This window comes from Coturnix japonica, chromosome 5 (genome assembly GCF_001577835.2).
Source record: "Coturnix japonica isolate 7356 chromosome 5, Coturnix japonica 2.1, whole genome shotgun sequence".
In the NCBI taxonomy this organism is placed as follows: Eukaryota; Metazoa; Chordata; class Aves; order Galliformes; family Phasianidae; genus Coturnix; species Coturnix japonica.
The window spans coordinates 20,770,179-20,786,686 of NC_029520.1; the positions used below are offsets into that span (position 1 = coordinate 20,770,179).

Consider the following 16,508-nt stretch of genomic DNA (forward strand, 5'->3'; position numbering starts at 1 on the left):
CTCAGGTGCTGCTTCTCCAAACAGAGCTGCTTTCAGTGGGGCTTTGTCTTTTGTGTAATTACATTTCGGCAACTTGCCAGAGTTCAGAAACTTTCAAGCACTCTTTTCAAACCTTTGGACCTCTAAATAGATTGTAAAAGTCCCAGGATGCTATGGTAACATCCCAATTGAAACTCACTACAGTAGTTAGCCTCTGCCTGCTGAACTTTGGCAAAGCCAACTATGCACAATGCAGTGAGAGTTGTTTGACCCCAAGAAGGACAGAAGAGCTTGTCGTGGTCCTGCTGTCCCCTTAGCAGGTACCACCTTTGGCTACCATGCAGAGAGCTGAAGGAATGAATAGGACCTCCTCTCTACTAAAGAGACAGCAAGAAACAAGGGCCAACATTCCTTAACTTACAGCATACTGTTTGTTTGCATTTTCCACTGAGATCATGATGAAACAGGGAAAACTCACTTTGAAGAATTATGCTGCTTCTCCAGCAAGAGCACCTCTTTTTCCCTCCCCAACCTTTCTTCCCAGTGTCCAAGTCATTAATAGACAACTGAGTGCCTTAAGTGAAAATAAGAGGCTGAACTCAAAGAGGCTACGGCTAGACTGAGTGAAACATTTGTAGGGAGAAACAGCACAGAGGACTTGATATCAACACTTTGGGTATTTCAGCATTTGATTGAAACTAGCTCAAGTTTGGTCCCATGGACTGCATGCTCATTTGCAGTTGGAACACATCTTCCAATTTAGTTCCTCTGAAAGGAACCCAGGTCACGAGCTCCAAGCACTTACTGTGCTTTTTGGTTGCTACCAAAAGCACAGTAAGTAAGGATAATCAGGAGTATTAGGATTAGAGACTATCGTACAATGGGTAACAAAGAACTAGCTCTAGCAATAGAAAATACTGGAACTCAAAAGGTTTTAAAATTCAGGAAATTTCTGTTGTTAAATAACTCATCCACACACTTTAAAGCATCCCCAAGCAACCAATCACTCTCACCCCAAGACTACGCTCTATAATAGCAAAGTGAGGTTTACCTTGCCTGGAATGAGCCCTGAGAAGGAACACTTGAAATAGCAAGCACCAGAGAAAAAAAAAAATCCCAGCTTCACTGCTGCTGTGAATAAATTACTGCTGAATGAACGTGGTTTAACATAAGATCACTGTTCTTCACATATCAGTTTAAGTTTACTAGACTATGTGCAATATGCAGACCAATCATTGGCTTATTTCCTTCCTTATCACTCTTGGAAGGTAGTGTAGGAACATTAGCATACCTCAATGCAAAGCTGTTGTACAGAGTGCTTTTTAAAATTCCATGGATAACAATATTTGGGAGAATGAAGTCAGCCTCGAGGACATCAACATCATCCTATAATGAAATTAACAGTACTTTTTAGGCACTTCCACTGAAATGTGCTAGTAGTGTTAAGATGAAACAGATGCTGAAAGTTATTTCTGATGGCTGGCTTTAAGGAAATATCCTAAAATATAGGAAATCATTAACACTTAACATATTGGTGAGTGATGTAACACTGCAAATAGTTGGGACTTTTTGCTATGCTTTCTGTCTCTCCCACTCAAGTTTATTTCAGCTGAAGGGTGTGGAAAGGAGAGACACAAATGCTTCCAATTTGTTTTCAGCCTTTTTTGTACAGACACAGAAATCTCTGCATTCATGGCAGCATTAGTACAGATGGTGCAGAGATTATCCCAGGTACTATATGAAAGGAAATGAAGCACAGCACCTGTGACACAGCTCAGAGTAGGCAGTGAACAAACCTTCTTATGTTGCTTTGTAGCAAAACAAACCCTCTGAGGCCAGTCTACTGATTCTGGAGAAGGAAAGGATGAAAGGAGTTGCTGTGCTTGCTCTTTATTACCCGGAATCCCTTTATCTTTTTAGAGTCCTCTCCCTTGATTTCTTCTCTGCTAGGTCAGTAATTTAACACCTTGAAGTTTTCTAAAGAAAAGCTAAAATGACCTTACCATGTTGAATTATTAGCCCAGGATTTAAAAAAAAAAAAAGTGCAGCAAATAAGGGCTGGGGAGGAATCTCTAAAAACAGAGGCCTTTTGATCAGAGCAGCATCCTGCAGTTTGCTGTAACTCAAGCTGGCCATTCTTACATAGTAGGAATTAAGGACTCTCCCTGCCAGGCAGGGACCTATTAAAACACAATAGCTGTTTGAAAAGAGTAAGGCAAGCTGATATGGATATAATAGGCCACATATTGAGACCCCTTTCTACTCTGAAATAAAGCTGCTTCTTAGAGTTATGAGCTGGGAAATCTAGTATTCAGGAAGATGGGAAGGGTGTACAATAGAATACGGTAAATGGAAGATGGTAAATAACCATGCAGAAGTCCTCTAAGGTACTTAGGGAAAAGTAATGAAGCTTCAGAGATAAGCATCAATCACTAAGTGTAGCTTTTTCAGTCTGATCAGGTAATTTCAGACCACATGGTGTTTCAATGAGTCTAGAAATGTCTTGCTGGAATAAACAGAGGTTTAGTTTTTACAGTACAACACAAAACCACAGCATGTTGCCCACCACAGAGATGGCTGTGTGAATACCATTGTAACTGGTTTTATGGAGATCACTGTATGTTGCTACCCAGCTGCACTCAAAAACCCTCCTTTTACCCCAAACATGTTAAGAAAAGAAATATATATGTATCCAGAATTACACAAAGGAAGCTCTTAGCTCCCCAGCTAATATATTTAGTATTTGTTCAAACTGGTCTAGGTAGTCATTCTATGGTAAGAATTCCTTATTGAACCTTCAATACTCTGAGAGCATGGGAGATTTAAGTCCTCTACAAGCACTATTAACACACAGCCATGATCTCCATTCTTGATAAGATGTGTAGAGAGAAAATCAGAGGGGCAAAAGCACGGCTTGAAGTCAGCCTGGCCACTGGGGTAAAAAGGTACAAGAAACTCTTTTACAAATACATCAACAGTATGAGGAGGACTAAGGAGAGTCTCCGCTCTTAACTGGATAGGGCTGGGAATGTGACCACAGAGGATAAGGAAAAGGCAGTGTTTCTGAATGACTTCTTTACATCTGTCTTTAAAGATCAGACTGGTTATCCTCAGGGTACTCCACTCTCTGACCTGGTAGTCAAGAACCCCAGGCAGACAAAACCCCTGACGATTCCAGAGGAAACAGTCAGAGACATCCTGCTCCAACTGGACTGCCACAAGTCCATGGGGCCAGATCACCCAAGTATGCTGAGGAAACTGGCAGAGGTGGTAGCTGAGCCGCTTTCCATCATCTTTGAGAGCTCCTTGTTGACTTGTGAGGTCCCAGAAGACTGGAGGCTTGCCAACATGACTCCCATCTACAAGAAGGGTTGTAAGGAGGACCTGGGGAACTACAGGCCTGTTAGCCTGACCTCAGTGCCAGAGAAGGTTATGGAGCAGATTGTCTTGAGGGAGATCATGTGGCAAGTGCAGGACAACCAGGGGATCAGGCCCAGCCAGCATGGGTTCACAAAGGGCAGGTCCTGCTTGACCAACCTGCCTGTCCTCTTCAGTATCTTTATTGATGACCTGGATGAGGGCATTGAGTGCACCCTCAGTAAGTTTGAAGATGACATCAAATTGGCTGGAAGTGTCAATCTGCCTGGGAATAGCGAGGCTCTCCAGAGGGATCTGGACAGGCGGATAGCCAGGCTGAAGCCAATGGAATGAAGTTCAACAAGACCAAATGCCGGGTCCTGCACTTTGGCCACAACAACCCCAGGCAGTGTTACAGGCTTGGGGCAGAGTGGCTGGAAGACTGTGTAGAGGAAATGGACCTGGGGGTATTTATTGATGCTAGGCTGATCATGAGCCAGCAGTGTGCCCAGGTGGCCAAGAAGACCTGAAGAGCGAAAACGATTCCAAAATAAATGAAAAGAGAACACTTCACTACTGAAAGGCCAATGGTATCCTGGCTTGCATCAGAAACAGTGTTGCCAGCAGAAACAGGGAAGTGATTGTCCCCCTGTACTCAGCTCTGGTGCGGCCACACCTTGAGAACTGTACCCAGTTTTGGGCCCCCAACTGCAAGAAAGACACTGAGGCCCTGAAGTGTGTTCAAAGAAGTGCAACAAAACTGGTGAGGGGTCTGGAGCACAGGCCTTATGAGGAGTGGCTGAGGGAGCTGGGATTGTTCAGTCTGGAGAACAGGAGGCTCAGGGGAGACCTTATTGCTCTCTATAACCACCTGAATGGAGGTTGTAGTGAGCTGGCTGGGGGTCAGCCTCTTCTCTTGTGTAACTGGTGATAGGACTAGAGGGAATGGCTTCAAGCTGCGCCAATGGAGGTTCAGGCTGGACATTAGGAAATACTACTTCTCTGAAAGAGTGGTCAGGCAGTGGAATGGGCTGCCCAGGGAGGTGGTGGAGTCACTGACCCTGGGGGTATTCAAGGAACGTTTGAACGTTGTGTTGTGGGATGCAGTTTAGTGAGAACTATTGGTGATTGGTGGGTGGTTGGACTGGATGATCTTGTAGGTCTTTTCCAGCCTTGCTGATTCTGTGATTCTTTGCCTTCATTCATAAGCAAACAAATAGTTTTGCTCCTCCTGTCATGCTGTGAAATAGTTTCAAGATGATTCAGAGACCATTCAGAGAACTGGAAGCATGGGAAAGAGGATGGTACAAGGAAGAGAAACTGAGTTAGAAGTAAGAACTACACACTGTGGTCTTCAGATTTCCCCTGGTTTAACAACTTTGGAAGTAGCTAAGGAACTGACATTGACTGGAGATGGAATTTGATAACAAAACATCAGTGTCCACTGAAGGAGAAGTTTGAATTTGAATATTTATTGAATTTATTGAATGATTGCACCCATCTTGTACTGTTTAGAACAAAACATAATGCTGAGTAAAGGCACACAGGCTTCTCAGAAAGGTGAGGCCAAAGCAATAAGCATGAGTAAAAGCCTGCTTGCCCCATTCTGCAGGTAGTCTCCCATATATCTCATTGTGACACAGTTCTATGCTTTGTCAGTCAGAATTTAATTAGTTTAAAAGATAGCAGCACAAACACACCACAGTGACTACAATCCACAAGCCACTGAAATATAATTTCTTAACTATTTTCAAAGGAGATTCAATACAGTTCCACCATGTGTGCAGCCCCTATATTTGTTCTTTTCAGGCTTGGTTAGAATGGAGAATGTTAGAAGGAAAAAGTTACAACTAATACTCATTGTCCTGTTCAGTTTTGTTGGTAAGAAACACAGCACATCAAGGACTAAGCAGCTTCCAGTATTTCCATCATGGCAAAAAATGAACACCGCTGTTTCCTTAATATAGATGGACTTCCATCACTTTTCATTAACATCAATTTTGCATTTAGAGATTACTTAGCTAAACCACTTAATGCTCACTCCAACTGCATGGCTGTACTGTTGACCAGCCACTGGCTGTCCAGTTTATTTGAAGATATGCAATAGGATTAATTTTACAAGGAATGAGATTACTGCAAATCTCTGAGGATAATGCATTATGGAGGTTGTACAGTTTCATCAATAGACAGCATCAAAAGTCTGTTTTTCTGGAGATATTTGATTTCTATAACCTACTTGATTAAAGAAGAAAATAATAATAGTTGTTTTTTTTTAAAAAAAAAAAAAAGTGAGAGAAAAAAGAAGCTAAAATAAGTTTGTTTGTTTGTTTTTTAATGCACTTTTCAGCCAAGACAGAACTATAGGGCTTACAGCTGTTTGCTAATCATGGGGATATGGAGACATTTAAAGGATTTTATCCTGTAAAGGATAAGGAATCCTATTAGAGGACCTTATTAAAACCCATTGCTGTAAGCATTTGCTGATTTTTTACAGCTTGGCATATCCAGGTGTATGGGAACTGTTGAGTCATGGGCTGAACCACTGATTGATCACCTGAGGCAAGCACTGAGTCAGCCGCAGAGCATAGGTGAAGGCAATTCAGTTGTGTGACTGGAAGGGGTGGAGCCTGGTTGCACCTCTCCTAGACCCCATTTAAGGGCTGACTGCCACTAGGGAAGGATCTCTTTCTGGAGATTGCTCCCTTTGGAGTTTTCTACTGTGAGCCTAGGACATGAGTGAGCATTTCATTTATCTTCGATTATTTCTTTCCACCACAATAATATTTCTAATAATCTTTCTAATTATACAACCTATAAAATACCAGCCTAACAATAACACCCCGCTAACTGTGTGTCTGTTGATTGTACACCAGGCTAGGAAAAGATTTACATTTGTTGTCTATGTCCATACTTGGAAGGCACTTATTCTTAGCAAGACAATTAGAAATGATCCTCAACATTTTCTGCAGGACCAGAACATTCTATAGTCCAGAAATTAACAACACCAAAATGTGAGACACCTCAATCCTGCTCCATTTTTTTTCTTAAAAATCTTTCTGATGAAGGTAAAATGTAACTAAAACTTAAACTACCTCTTTACATTTTAATACAATCCTATGAATGGATGACAGTTGCTCTGAAAATAATGCTTCCTATTTTATTATTCTGGCCCATGACATCAGAGGCAGATGTTGGTGATGTGGTAGTAGAGGTTGAACCTTCCCACCAATATTTTGTTACATGCTGTTGCTGTGTGACAGCTGGCAGCAGAGGGGCAGTCTGACAGAATGGTGTCTGACATGGAAATGCATGTGAAGCAAAGGTGTGTCACTCCATGTGGAAATAATTGCACCCACTGATGTTTCCTGAATGTTTATGGAGACTAAACACTGCACGTGAGCACAAAACACCAGGTAATGCATTTCAGCAGGGATAGCCATGGCAGTGGTTCACTTCCACTGGTACAGATTTGTATGAGAACAGCATGCAGGCTCTTGCCATTGCTGGTAAAAAATAATAATAATAAAATAACAACAAAACCAATAGCATATGGTGATGAATATGCTGGAAAATAGTGTTTTATAGCTGAGGATTTGCTCTATCAAAAAGTGTTACTGAACTCTTTCAATCTGAGGTAGTTTCCATGTAAATAAACAGGAGGCATTACTTTTGGAGCAGGCTACTTAGATAGAAGCCAAGCATTCTTCTGAAATTGATCTCCTGTATGTATATAATAATATAGACTTATGCAAAAATACTAGGACTAAGCCAAAATAGTAACATAGAGAAAGGTAATGTTAATGCAGAAGTCATCATGTATTCAGCAGTAGTTTTCTTGCATTTTAAGACATCTGAAATATTCTTAGAGAAAAATAACATATTTTTTAAATTTCACTGCAGATAAGGATTAAACTATGACTTATTACATGTAAATTCCTAAAAACTGTAGAGTAAAAAAATTACCATTAGTTACCAAGTTTTCTATGTTACTATGCTTTTATAAAGCTGCAAGTTCTACTGCATTTCCACCGAATTCCAGGTGCCAATTCCATGTTACTAAAACAGTTTTCTTCAAAACATTTACAGAAGCTGCAGGAAATCCAACCCTTACAGACAGTGACCAAGTATGAAAAGAGATTACCGCTTTATATACACATTGCAGATTGTATGCAAAAGCCTGTAAATAGACTCACTACATCTGTTCTGGATAAGTCGCTATTTGTCTCAGTTTTTCCTCCCTATATGTTCCAACACTGAGCGACTCAGCAAGCACAAATAAGCAGTTTTCCAGAATGATGGAGAAAGATGTTTGTCAAACAATCTCTACACTGAGTATCTGTTTAGCTTTACATTGAGCTCTGTTCCAGAGCATTCCTCACTGGAAGACATACAATATAAGATTCTGACTGAAGGATCCTTCTGCTCAGGCAAGTATTCAAACTAAAGCAGAGCAGAGATTTTCAATCAGAAATATCAAAATAGGAAAAAGGAAGTAATTGTCCTATACTGAGGATATAGGAAAAACAATAGGTAGTTGGAGGGGAAAAGAAAAAAGACCCATCCAAAAAGGGACACTATGATATGAAATACTCAACTGGTAAGTTAAGGCAAAATAACCGCAAAGAGCTCACATACAAGAGGCTCATTAAAGATGTTCTTAGGAGCTGCAATGACTTACATATCTCTTTTGTTGCACTGCCAAATGCACACAGCTCAAATGGAGTGGTGAAATAGGAAAACTGTATCGCAAACAGAGCATAGCAATAAAATCAATTCTGTTACCTTCTAATTCTGATGAAAGTAACCAGTTTTCAGCATTCTGTGGGTTCTTGTTTTTTTCAACTGCCCTTCAAGTTATTCAGACTTGTTTTAAAGAACAAATTTACACATTTGAAGTGTGTAAAAATAATTCAAAATTAACTTCTGGGGATCAAGTACATGTGTTCAAATCTGTATTAGCAATATTTAGAACTACAATAGAAACACCAAACATTTGGAAGTATAAACAGAATTATGAACTGGAAGTAGACAAAGGATAATGCATTCAAACATAGCTCAGAGGAAGAGCTCAAACACCAGTTAACTCAGATATGTCCTAACACACAATTTGTCAGGTTTCTGGACTTTAAATCTTGAAAAATTTCAAATGTTTGTTTTCCAGTGTTATTAGTTACCAATACTTTCTGTATGCAGTGATCACTGAAGGCACCAACTTTATGGCAACAGTGTTGCCTTTCAGCATTCAAGGTTGTAAGAAGGAAGAGAGACACAGTTAACTATATATAAAGGTCTTCCGTAAGGCAGTCAGCCCATTTCTCCTTTAGGTATTCTATTCACCAACAATTTCCATTATAAAAAGCAATAGGAACAAAGCAAGTAGAGGAGGCACTGATATGTAATGAATACGTACTTGAGGCATCCTATTTGGAGTACACTGCATATAGAAGTTGCAATTGCCTCTGTTGAAGTAGCAAGAGCATACTGCAGCTTGGCTATCCAGAAGTAGAGGCTTATCCATGGAGAACTACCCTGCGCTGCCAAGTTGCTGATACGAAGTGCTAACATTTGATGTTATGGCAAGATCTCTAGGTTTTCCTGTCACCACAACAGTATTATATGTTTCCTGTGTGGAGTACATTACCGTAGGCCTTGTTAAAAGTAAATATTGCCTCCTACATTCAACCTGCTCTTCTAAATACAAACATTATAAATTTGTTCTACTACTAAAAATTCTTCTTTCTTATTTTTCCCCTCTATATTTCCTTGTAAGGGCTTAGATTCATGCAAGCATCTGCACTCCTGTAAACTTCTATGTGTACTCCTGTAAACTATGTGTGTGTGTGAGGGGGAGGGGGGGAGAGGGGAGGGAATCAATACATTTTCTAATGTATTTGCAACATATCAACATATACAAACTGTGGTGAGAATGAGCGTGTCATTCCTGTTAACATATGCATTTTTTTTTTCCCAGCAGTTTACTCAATGGCAGCCAATCAACATATTTGTCAGGCTAGGACTTGTTGCAATGTTTGTTACAAAGAAACAGCTCTGGGAAAAGGAAGACTTCGCAGAACCTGCTGGTATGAAGAAGATATAAATGCTGCTTCTGCTATTTAAAAACAAAAACAAACAAACAAAAAAGCTACAGGTCGTCTACAGGCTCTGTACAAAATTCATCCAATTTAAAATAACAAATGATCATACAAAATGTACACCCCTTACACTGCAGGCAGGTGGTACTGAAATCCCATTTCTGCTATGGGCCAGAAACTTAGTTTACAAAGGAAAGACTTTCCTATTCTGATACTTCTCTATAGGAACAAGGTTGGAAAGCAACAAATCGACCTCAATGGAAGGGCTTTGTGTCTGTTAGCCACACATCTGTAAGTGTAGAATTATGCAACTATTATAGGATCCCCAGAAAGATTTATCACCAAACTCAGCCCTGTAAATCCTTCTGTTCTCCAGAAAAAGACATTCAAAATGTCTTTCTGAGTAACTTTTTCACATTAGCTGCAAAATCTCCTCAGAGTTGCTGGCACGAGCACTGTCTCTCAGAATGCACATATTTATCCTCTCTCTTCTGATAACTGAAGAGTAAAGGAGACACAGACAGCACTCTTATGGGATCAAGGAATCCCAAGTAAGAGACTGTCAGGAGCCATCAAGCTCCTGTCATCCCAGCTGAGATTCTCAACCCAAAGAACTCCTCCACAGCTTGGCCATTGACAGCGGCAAATTCATACCTATCACACGCTCACAGTAGTCTTGCACTGAATGTGATCATTTTGATTCTTTCCCAAGCAAAACAACTTCATAAGTTCTGACAGGATTTGAAGAACATGTGAAATGTAACATCTATTGCAAAAATAGTATTAAAGAGCACATCAACATTTGCTGTAAGTATCTGAAAGAATTTTTGCTTCCTAGATACAAGTTTCTGAAAAGAGAAGAGAGAAGAGAAATAGGGAAAAAAGAAAAAAACACACACATCACCTTCCCCCCGATTCTTATCAAGAAATTCAGCTGATGACACTCAATTAGTCTCTGTCTCTCAAAAAGGGGATACACTACAACTCGTCAAAGCCCTAAGGACCTTCTCACTATTCCTGTTGTTTATGCCTCCATGCTTTGTACAGTTGTAAATGTTCTACAGTGGTGGATGCTGTAAAGTACATGCAGTACAATATAATTTCTGTCTTGACAAGCTCATACTATCCTTGCAAACAAGACAGAACAAGTTACTGTGAAAAGAGGAAAGACACAGTGCAGATGACAGCAAGATGATGATGATAAGACCTACACACACAGAGAGATAAAAAAAAAAAAGAAAAAAAAAAGGCTCTAAGATAGCTCTAAGAATCTCTCCTCTTTATAAGAGGATAATTCAGCTTATTTCCAGTTGTCATTCAGCATTGCCTCCAATGAGTGGCTTATTTCTCACAGGCATCCATCTGTCCCATTTCTGGCCCTTCCCTTCTGCCTCTTCCATTCCCCAAGGGTACAGAGACCATTTTAAACAAGAGGACATTGTTTCCCCTACAGATTTATCTAGGTAACTTAACGTGGAAGTACAAGACTGAACAAGTTGGTGTCACTGCTATTGCTAGATTAAGCCAAAAGAGCAGTATCACAATAGTCCCTAAGGAGCAAGTTGAATGAATAGTTCCAGCCAATCTAGAGAGCAGGACAAAATGAGGTACCTTCTTTACTATAAGCAAATACTTCTCAATACTCTCTATCCAATGATCTCAAGCTATACAGCACTACCAATCCTTTTACTCTGAATTAAATAAGCATTCCTCTGCATAAAAAGTTTAGTCCAGCATTTTAAACTAAATATCTATTCTAAAGGACCTAAATGCAACATCTAACCACCATTCCCAACAAACAAGCACACTGCAGGTAACTTCTTAAATAGATATTATCAAAACTGTCATCAGAAAGCACGCAAATGTGAACAAGATCCAGCAGGGATACTTCAAGTTAGACCTGGATGAAATATCCCTTACAGAAAAAGGGGATCTTGGACATCAGTCAGTAAGCACAGAGCCCAGTGGTGGTGGCGATGCATCTGCATGCAAACAGCAAGATGTCTTTCTCAGTCATCCTGCAACTGGCACATGGATGGGAAGACATTTCACTATAAACAAGGGAAAACAAGAAGTGCTCTGGGAGAAGTACATGAAAAACAAAACAAAACAAAAAATAACCTTTTAAAAGAGCCTTGAACTGAGTGGGGTATCTATCTGCAAACTGAGAAAGTTTCAAGCCAACTATTGCCATAGAAAAAAAAACCAAACAACTAAAATTACTAAAAGTTTTTTGGTCAAGGACAGTTTTTGCTGTTTCTTCCAGCTAAAGTGAAATAAGCACACAGCTTCCCTTTAAGATCTCAGAAAATTTAAAGTAGAACACAACGCACATTCCCGCTGAGTGATCAAATGCATTAGCACAGGGGCCCTGTTTTTCTTCAGTACAGGAACAATCAAGAAAACAGGATGATAAATAATGTATAGGAGGAACGTGTCCCTTTAAGATACGCTGGCTCAGAGTTTAGGTTGGAAGAAGTAAAGCAGCATTAGTCTGTAATTACACAAAGGGCTTTCAAGAGTCTGCATTTCATGGAGATTCAGAAGCAAAGCAGAGATTTCTTGGGTTTGCAATGAACAAACACCAGTAGCATTTCAGCAAATCTATAAAATCCAAACCAGTCCTGAGAGAGGCACGATTTTACTCTTTTAGGTAAAAGATGCGGATTAATTGGCAGAAGGGTGATTGAGCCCTATTCTTGTAAGAATCAGGAGTGAGTCAGATGAGAGAAGCCTCAGAGAACTCGCAAGATTGAAAGCAGATGTCCACATGATTGGGACAAATGAGCAAATGAATAAAGTGGGAGAAAAAATATCCTTGAAGACTAAAAATATTCTGGAAGGAGAGCTGTAAAGAAGAGGGTCAGCCCTCTACAATCAGCAATCTTAGTGCTCAGCTGTGGATAGCAGTTTAATACAGAACTGTTTTCATTTCCTGAACTAGGAACAACTTATTGCCTGCAAAACATTTCCAGCTTGATCCATACATAGAGAGCTGTATGACCACACAGTTTTTCAACTCTGAAATTTCAGTCAGATAATCTAAATCTCCCCCAAAACGGAATCTTTTCTTAATGATTACCTACAAAGTAGCTGTTATAACTACTACAATGTTTTCAAGTGACTCACAGTGAGGCAGGGCACTGCAATGCATGAGGGATACGTGATAGGTAGCCATGATCACCCCTCTGTGATGAATCCAGTCAGAGGGGTCCATGGAACACTGCTATTGTACAGTGTACCCTCTAAAAAGATTTACTATGTAGAGACCATACTTGACACACAAACTTCATTATCTTGGCAGAACTACAGAAGATTTGTATTGATTTGCTTGACAGAGCAGTACAAAGCAGTGGAGTTCAGTCAGGTGGATGGGTACAGTTCCACTGGGCAGCAGGAGCTTAACACTAAGCTCTGGGAAACTTCCTGTTCTATCTACATTCATATTTCTGATCATTTATTGTCTACTTCTAATATGGGTTCACACATTTCACATTATAATTGTTTCACAGCTCTGCAAATTACTAAGGCTGTTTGTGCTTTGGGTCATGGACACAATGTCATCTGCTAAATTCTACCCATACCACTAAAAGGAAAAAAAAAAAAAAGAGTGACAAGTTCCTTATTACTTGTGAAACAAACAAACATATTCTATTCCCATCTTTCAGGAAATAAAAAGCTCCATGAAATGCTCAGTGTGAATGGAGCCATTTTAGAAATTCACGTATTTGAAAGTAACTGGGAAAAACATAAGCACCTAAGTCCATCACAGGGTTGTGCTCTATGCTCACAGTTCTGTTTGTTATAATGATCTTGCATTACCATGTATTCTTTCAGAAGCAGAACAGGAATAGGAAGTGAAGAGAAAACAGGCCATGATGAAGGAAGAAATACTGCAGAGAAGTGGTGTGGGCAGTTTCAATTTAAGTGTGGAAGACTTCTTTCACCACTATTTAACTCTTGAAGCATATATCCACAAAGGTTTAGAAAACATCCTGAGATGTCCACTTGAAAGCAGGTGTAAAACAAATCCAGTCTGGATAGATACAATAATTCCAGCTGGGTATTGCACAGTCACCTTGCTTTCAGTCCTGGTAAACAAACCCTGATGTGGGTGGAGGTCATTACAGTCATGCTCTTTATCTTTAAGCACTTGTTTACTATTTGTTCAGCTGATTAATCTCAGTTTTACTTCTGTGGAAAGTCACCTGAATCAGATGGTACATCATGATTCCCAGTCATATCAAGAACACAAGATTGTATCTTTATTTATCCCTAATAACTACTGCCACCGATTAATTCTCTACAGCCATCACCTAACAATGACTACTAGCCCTGCAACTTGCTCACATCATGGAAGTGTATTGTTTGTGCAATAAGAGTTGCATTCCAGATACCATGCACTGATTTTTATTTTTTAATCTTTATACCTTGATAGTCCACAGAAATGGAATGTATTTAGTGTTCAGGCTACATACACATACATGTACACATATACACATGTACATAAATATCCTTGTAAAACCAAGTACTTTATCTATTCTAAAATAGGTTCTGAAGGTCTTTTAAAGTCAATTTTTACTCCAGTTATGCTGAGCTACAGAGTAACAGTAGAACAAGACAACGTCATTTCCCTGTTAGATTTTTCTTAATTCCACAGAATAAAGGCATTTATACAAAGAAGTGTTGCATTTTGTCATTGGGATGATTTCTTTAAAGTGAAAGATGAGTACTTTCGTGAGAGCTAAAAAACATATTTCCTTTTTACAGTGCCATCTACCTAAAAGATCTGTTACATAAACAGATGTAGCAAGATGGCCTGTATCTTATTTCCCCTGCCAAGCATGGTTGAAACCACACTGGCCTTGAGCAGCTTGCTACTCTGTCTCAATATTAAAAAAACAATAATAATAATAATAAAAAAGCTTTAGGAATTCCCACTCAGATTTGCTGCATAACTTATTTTAGTTACTAATTTACCAGAGAGAATCTCAGATATTTCTAAGTTTGAAATACACATGGGGCTGGAAAATATAACCTAAGCTGTCCAGACAGCTTAAGTAGGAAGTTAGATCTCATTTGGAGGTCAGATGATCCACCTGATCATACCTCAGTAAAAAACAAACAAAATAACCCAACATCACTCTGATCAGCTGAGAAAGCAAGCTTCTCCTGAGCACTGAAATCCTCTTCCACAGCTGTAGTATGGATATTTCTGCAAATTGCTCTGCACATCTATTAGTCTCAAGAAAAATTTAACAGGAAAGGAAGCAAATGAGCAGACTTTCAAATGGGCATAAAAAGACAGACTGAAGCACACCAACTGCAAGCACACCCATTACCAACAGATTTTTTAATGAAGCTGCCGGAACACTTTTAAGCATTGTGTAAGACATCAAGTTGGCGAAACATACAGTGATTGGCTGAGTCAACATCAACAACACTGGAGATCAGCACAGTTTCAACTCCCCCCTCCAAAATGAAGAAATAAAAGCAACAACTTCCCAAATTAGTAGGAAAAGATAATCCGTGCTAATAATTATTTTCATTTTTAAGGACTTACGCAGGTTGCGGGGGAGCACGAGACATTCTATTAAAGCATTCAACACAGTAACAATTACACAAGGGACAAAACAGTTTGAATCCAAACAAAAAAAGAATGAGTGCTGCTGAAACCAGAAACAATCCCTGCTTTTAAAACTGGCTAACAGCTCTGATTAAGCCAAGCAGGGTTTGGTTTTCTATATGCTTTTAAAGGCTTCATTTCCCAAAGTGGCCGCTTCACATGAATGTAACAGGAGAGGTACCAAACTGTATGAAAACCCATGCACGTTTCTGAGACGTACTCAGGCAGCCCTTGGCTAACCTAGTGAAATCTAGCATTCACAACATAATCAGCATGTGTCCAGCTCCATTCTCCATGTACCCTGCCTGTTTCCAAAAGCCTCCCTCAGGCTGGCCCTATTGGCAGTATCCTGATGTACTTACTATTCAGTGAAGAACCTGGCAATGCCATACTGACTAATATCTTCTCTGTTCTCCAGCAGCTGGCTCACTGCATCCTCCATGTACGTGAGGACATGTCTTTGAGCTGCAAATAAAAGATAGTAAGAGACAGAAATTAGAATACAAGGGGCCTGCAAAGCCCAGAGCCAGACCAGCCTTGCTGGGGCCTTACAAAACAAACCAATCAGTATTTGTTCCCTCATTTAGAAACCAGAGTGTTGTTTTTTTTTCTTCCAGATACAGATAGCAGAACTCCTGACCTAAATTCCTGCTGTCTTTCCTGGCTACACAGTTAGTCATTAACAGTGTGGACCCTTTTTCAAATCCTTTCAGATTCTGCAAGTGAAGGAAGAAGAGATAGAGCTGTGAGACAGCCATGCTGGAAAATGCTTATCCAAGAGGAGGTCTTCATCTCTTCTGAGTCACAGCCATATTTCGTATTCAAATCACCAATGCTAGATCAATGAGGTCGTTGTAGAGATTTAGGTGTTCCCTGCCCCTCCCTGCTTACCAAAGCCAAGTAGCTTTAAGGTTGTTCTGTAAAGTTTTCTCTAAAGGTGTAAATAAAATTACATCTGTTTCCACACAAACATCAATAAATGTTCTTGGAGTGGCAGGTAGAGAACAGGTCTCAGTACCAGGAGAGATTTATACTGCTCAACAGTTAGTCCCCAGTAACTGCCTAAACCAAACCTGAGGAGGTTTCAGAAGAGGCAGATCTGCCAGTACCCAACCACACTAGCAAGTCTTCTGAGTAAGACTGTACAAGACAAACAATTTTGCTGCTTCTGCAGGGGGCAGACTGAAGAAATCAAGCATTTGCCAGGAAGGAAACAGTACAGATTTGCCACTGAGTGCCTTTGATGTTCTTGGCTGGAAATCAACTCGGAGGAACAAAGAGCTGAGTCTGGCGTGATGCACAAGCAGTAGACTTTCCAAACCTACAAGTTCAACAATCAGAAAACAAGTCATAACGAACCCAGGAAAATTGTTCCTAACCTGGAAAGCACACAAGCCCTGTTCCCAAAGCACACACCTCCATCCTAAACACGTATGGTACTGCACCTTTGCAAG

General features: G+C 40.0%; 1 protein-coding gene across 3 annotated transcripts in view; it reads right to left on the reverse strand.

Moving 5' to 3' along the window:
- Positions 1-16,508, reverse strand: part of C5H11orf49 (chromosome 5 C11orf49 homolog) — a 91,125-nt gene that overhangs the window by 65,889 nt on the left and 8,728 nt on the right. For all 3 annotated transcript variants that reach the window (XM_015864311.2, XM_032444683.1, XM_015864312.2), the window contains exon 2: positions 15,417-15,519. In XM_015864311.2, coding sequence (XP_015719797.1) covers positions 15,417-15,519 — 103 coding nt within the window. The remainder of the gene's footprint in view (positions 1-15,416; positions 15,520-16,508) is intronic.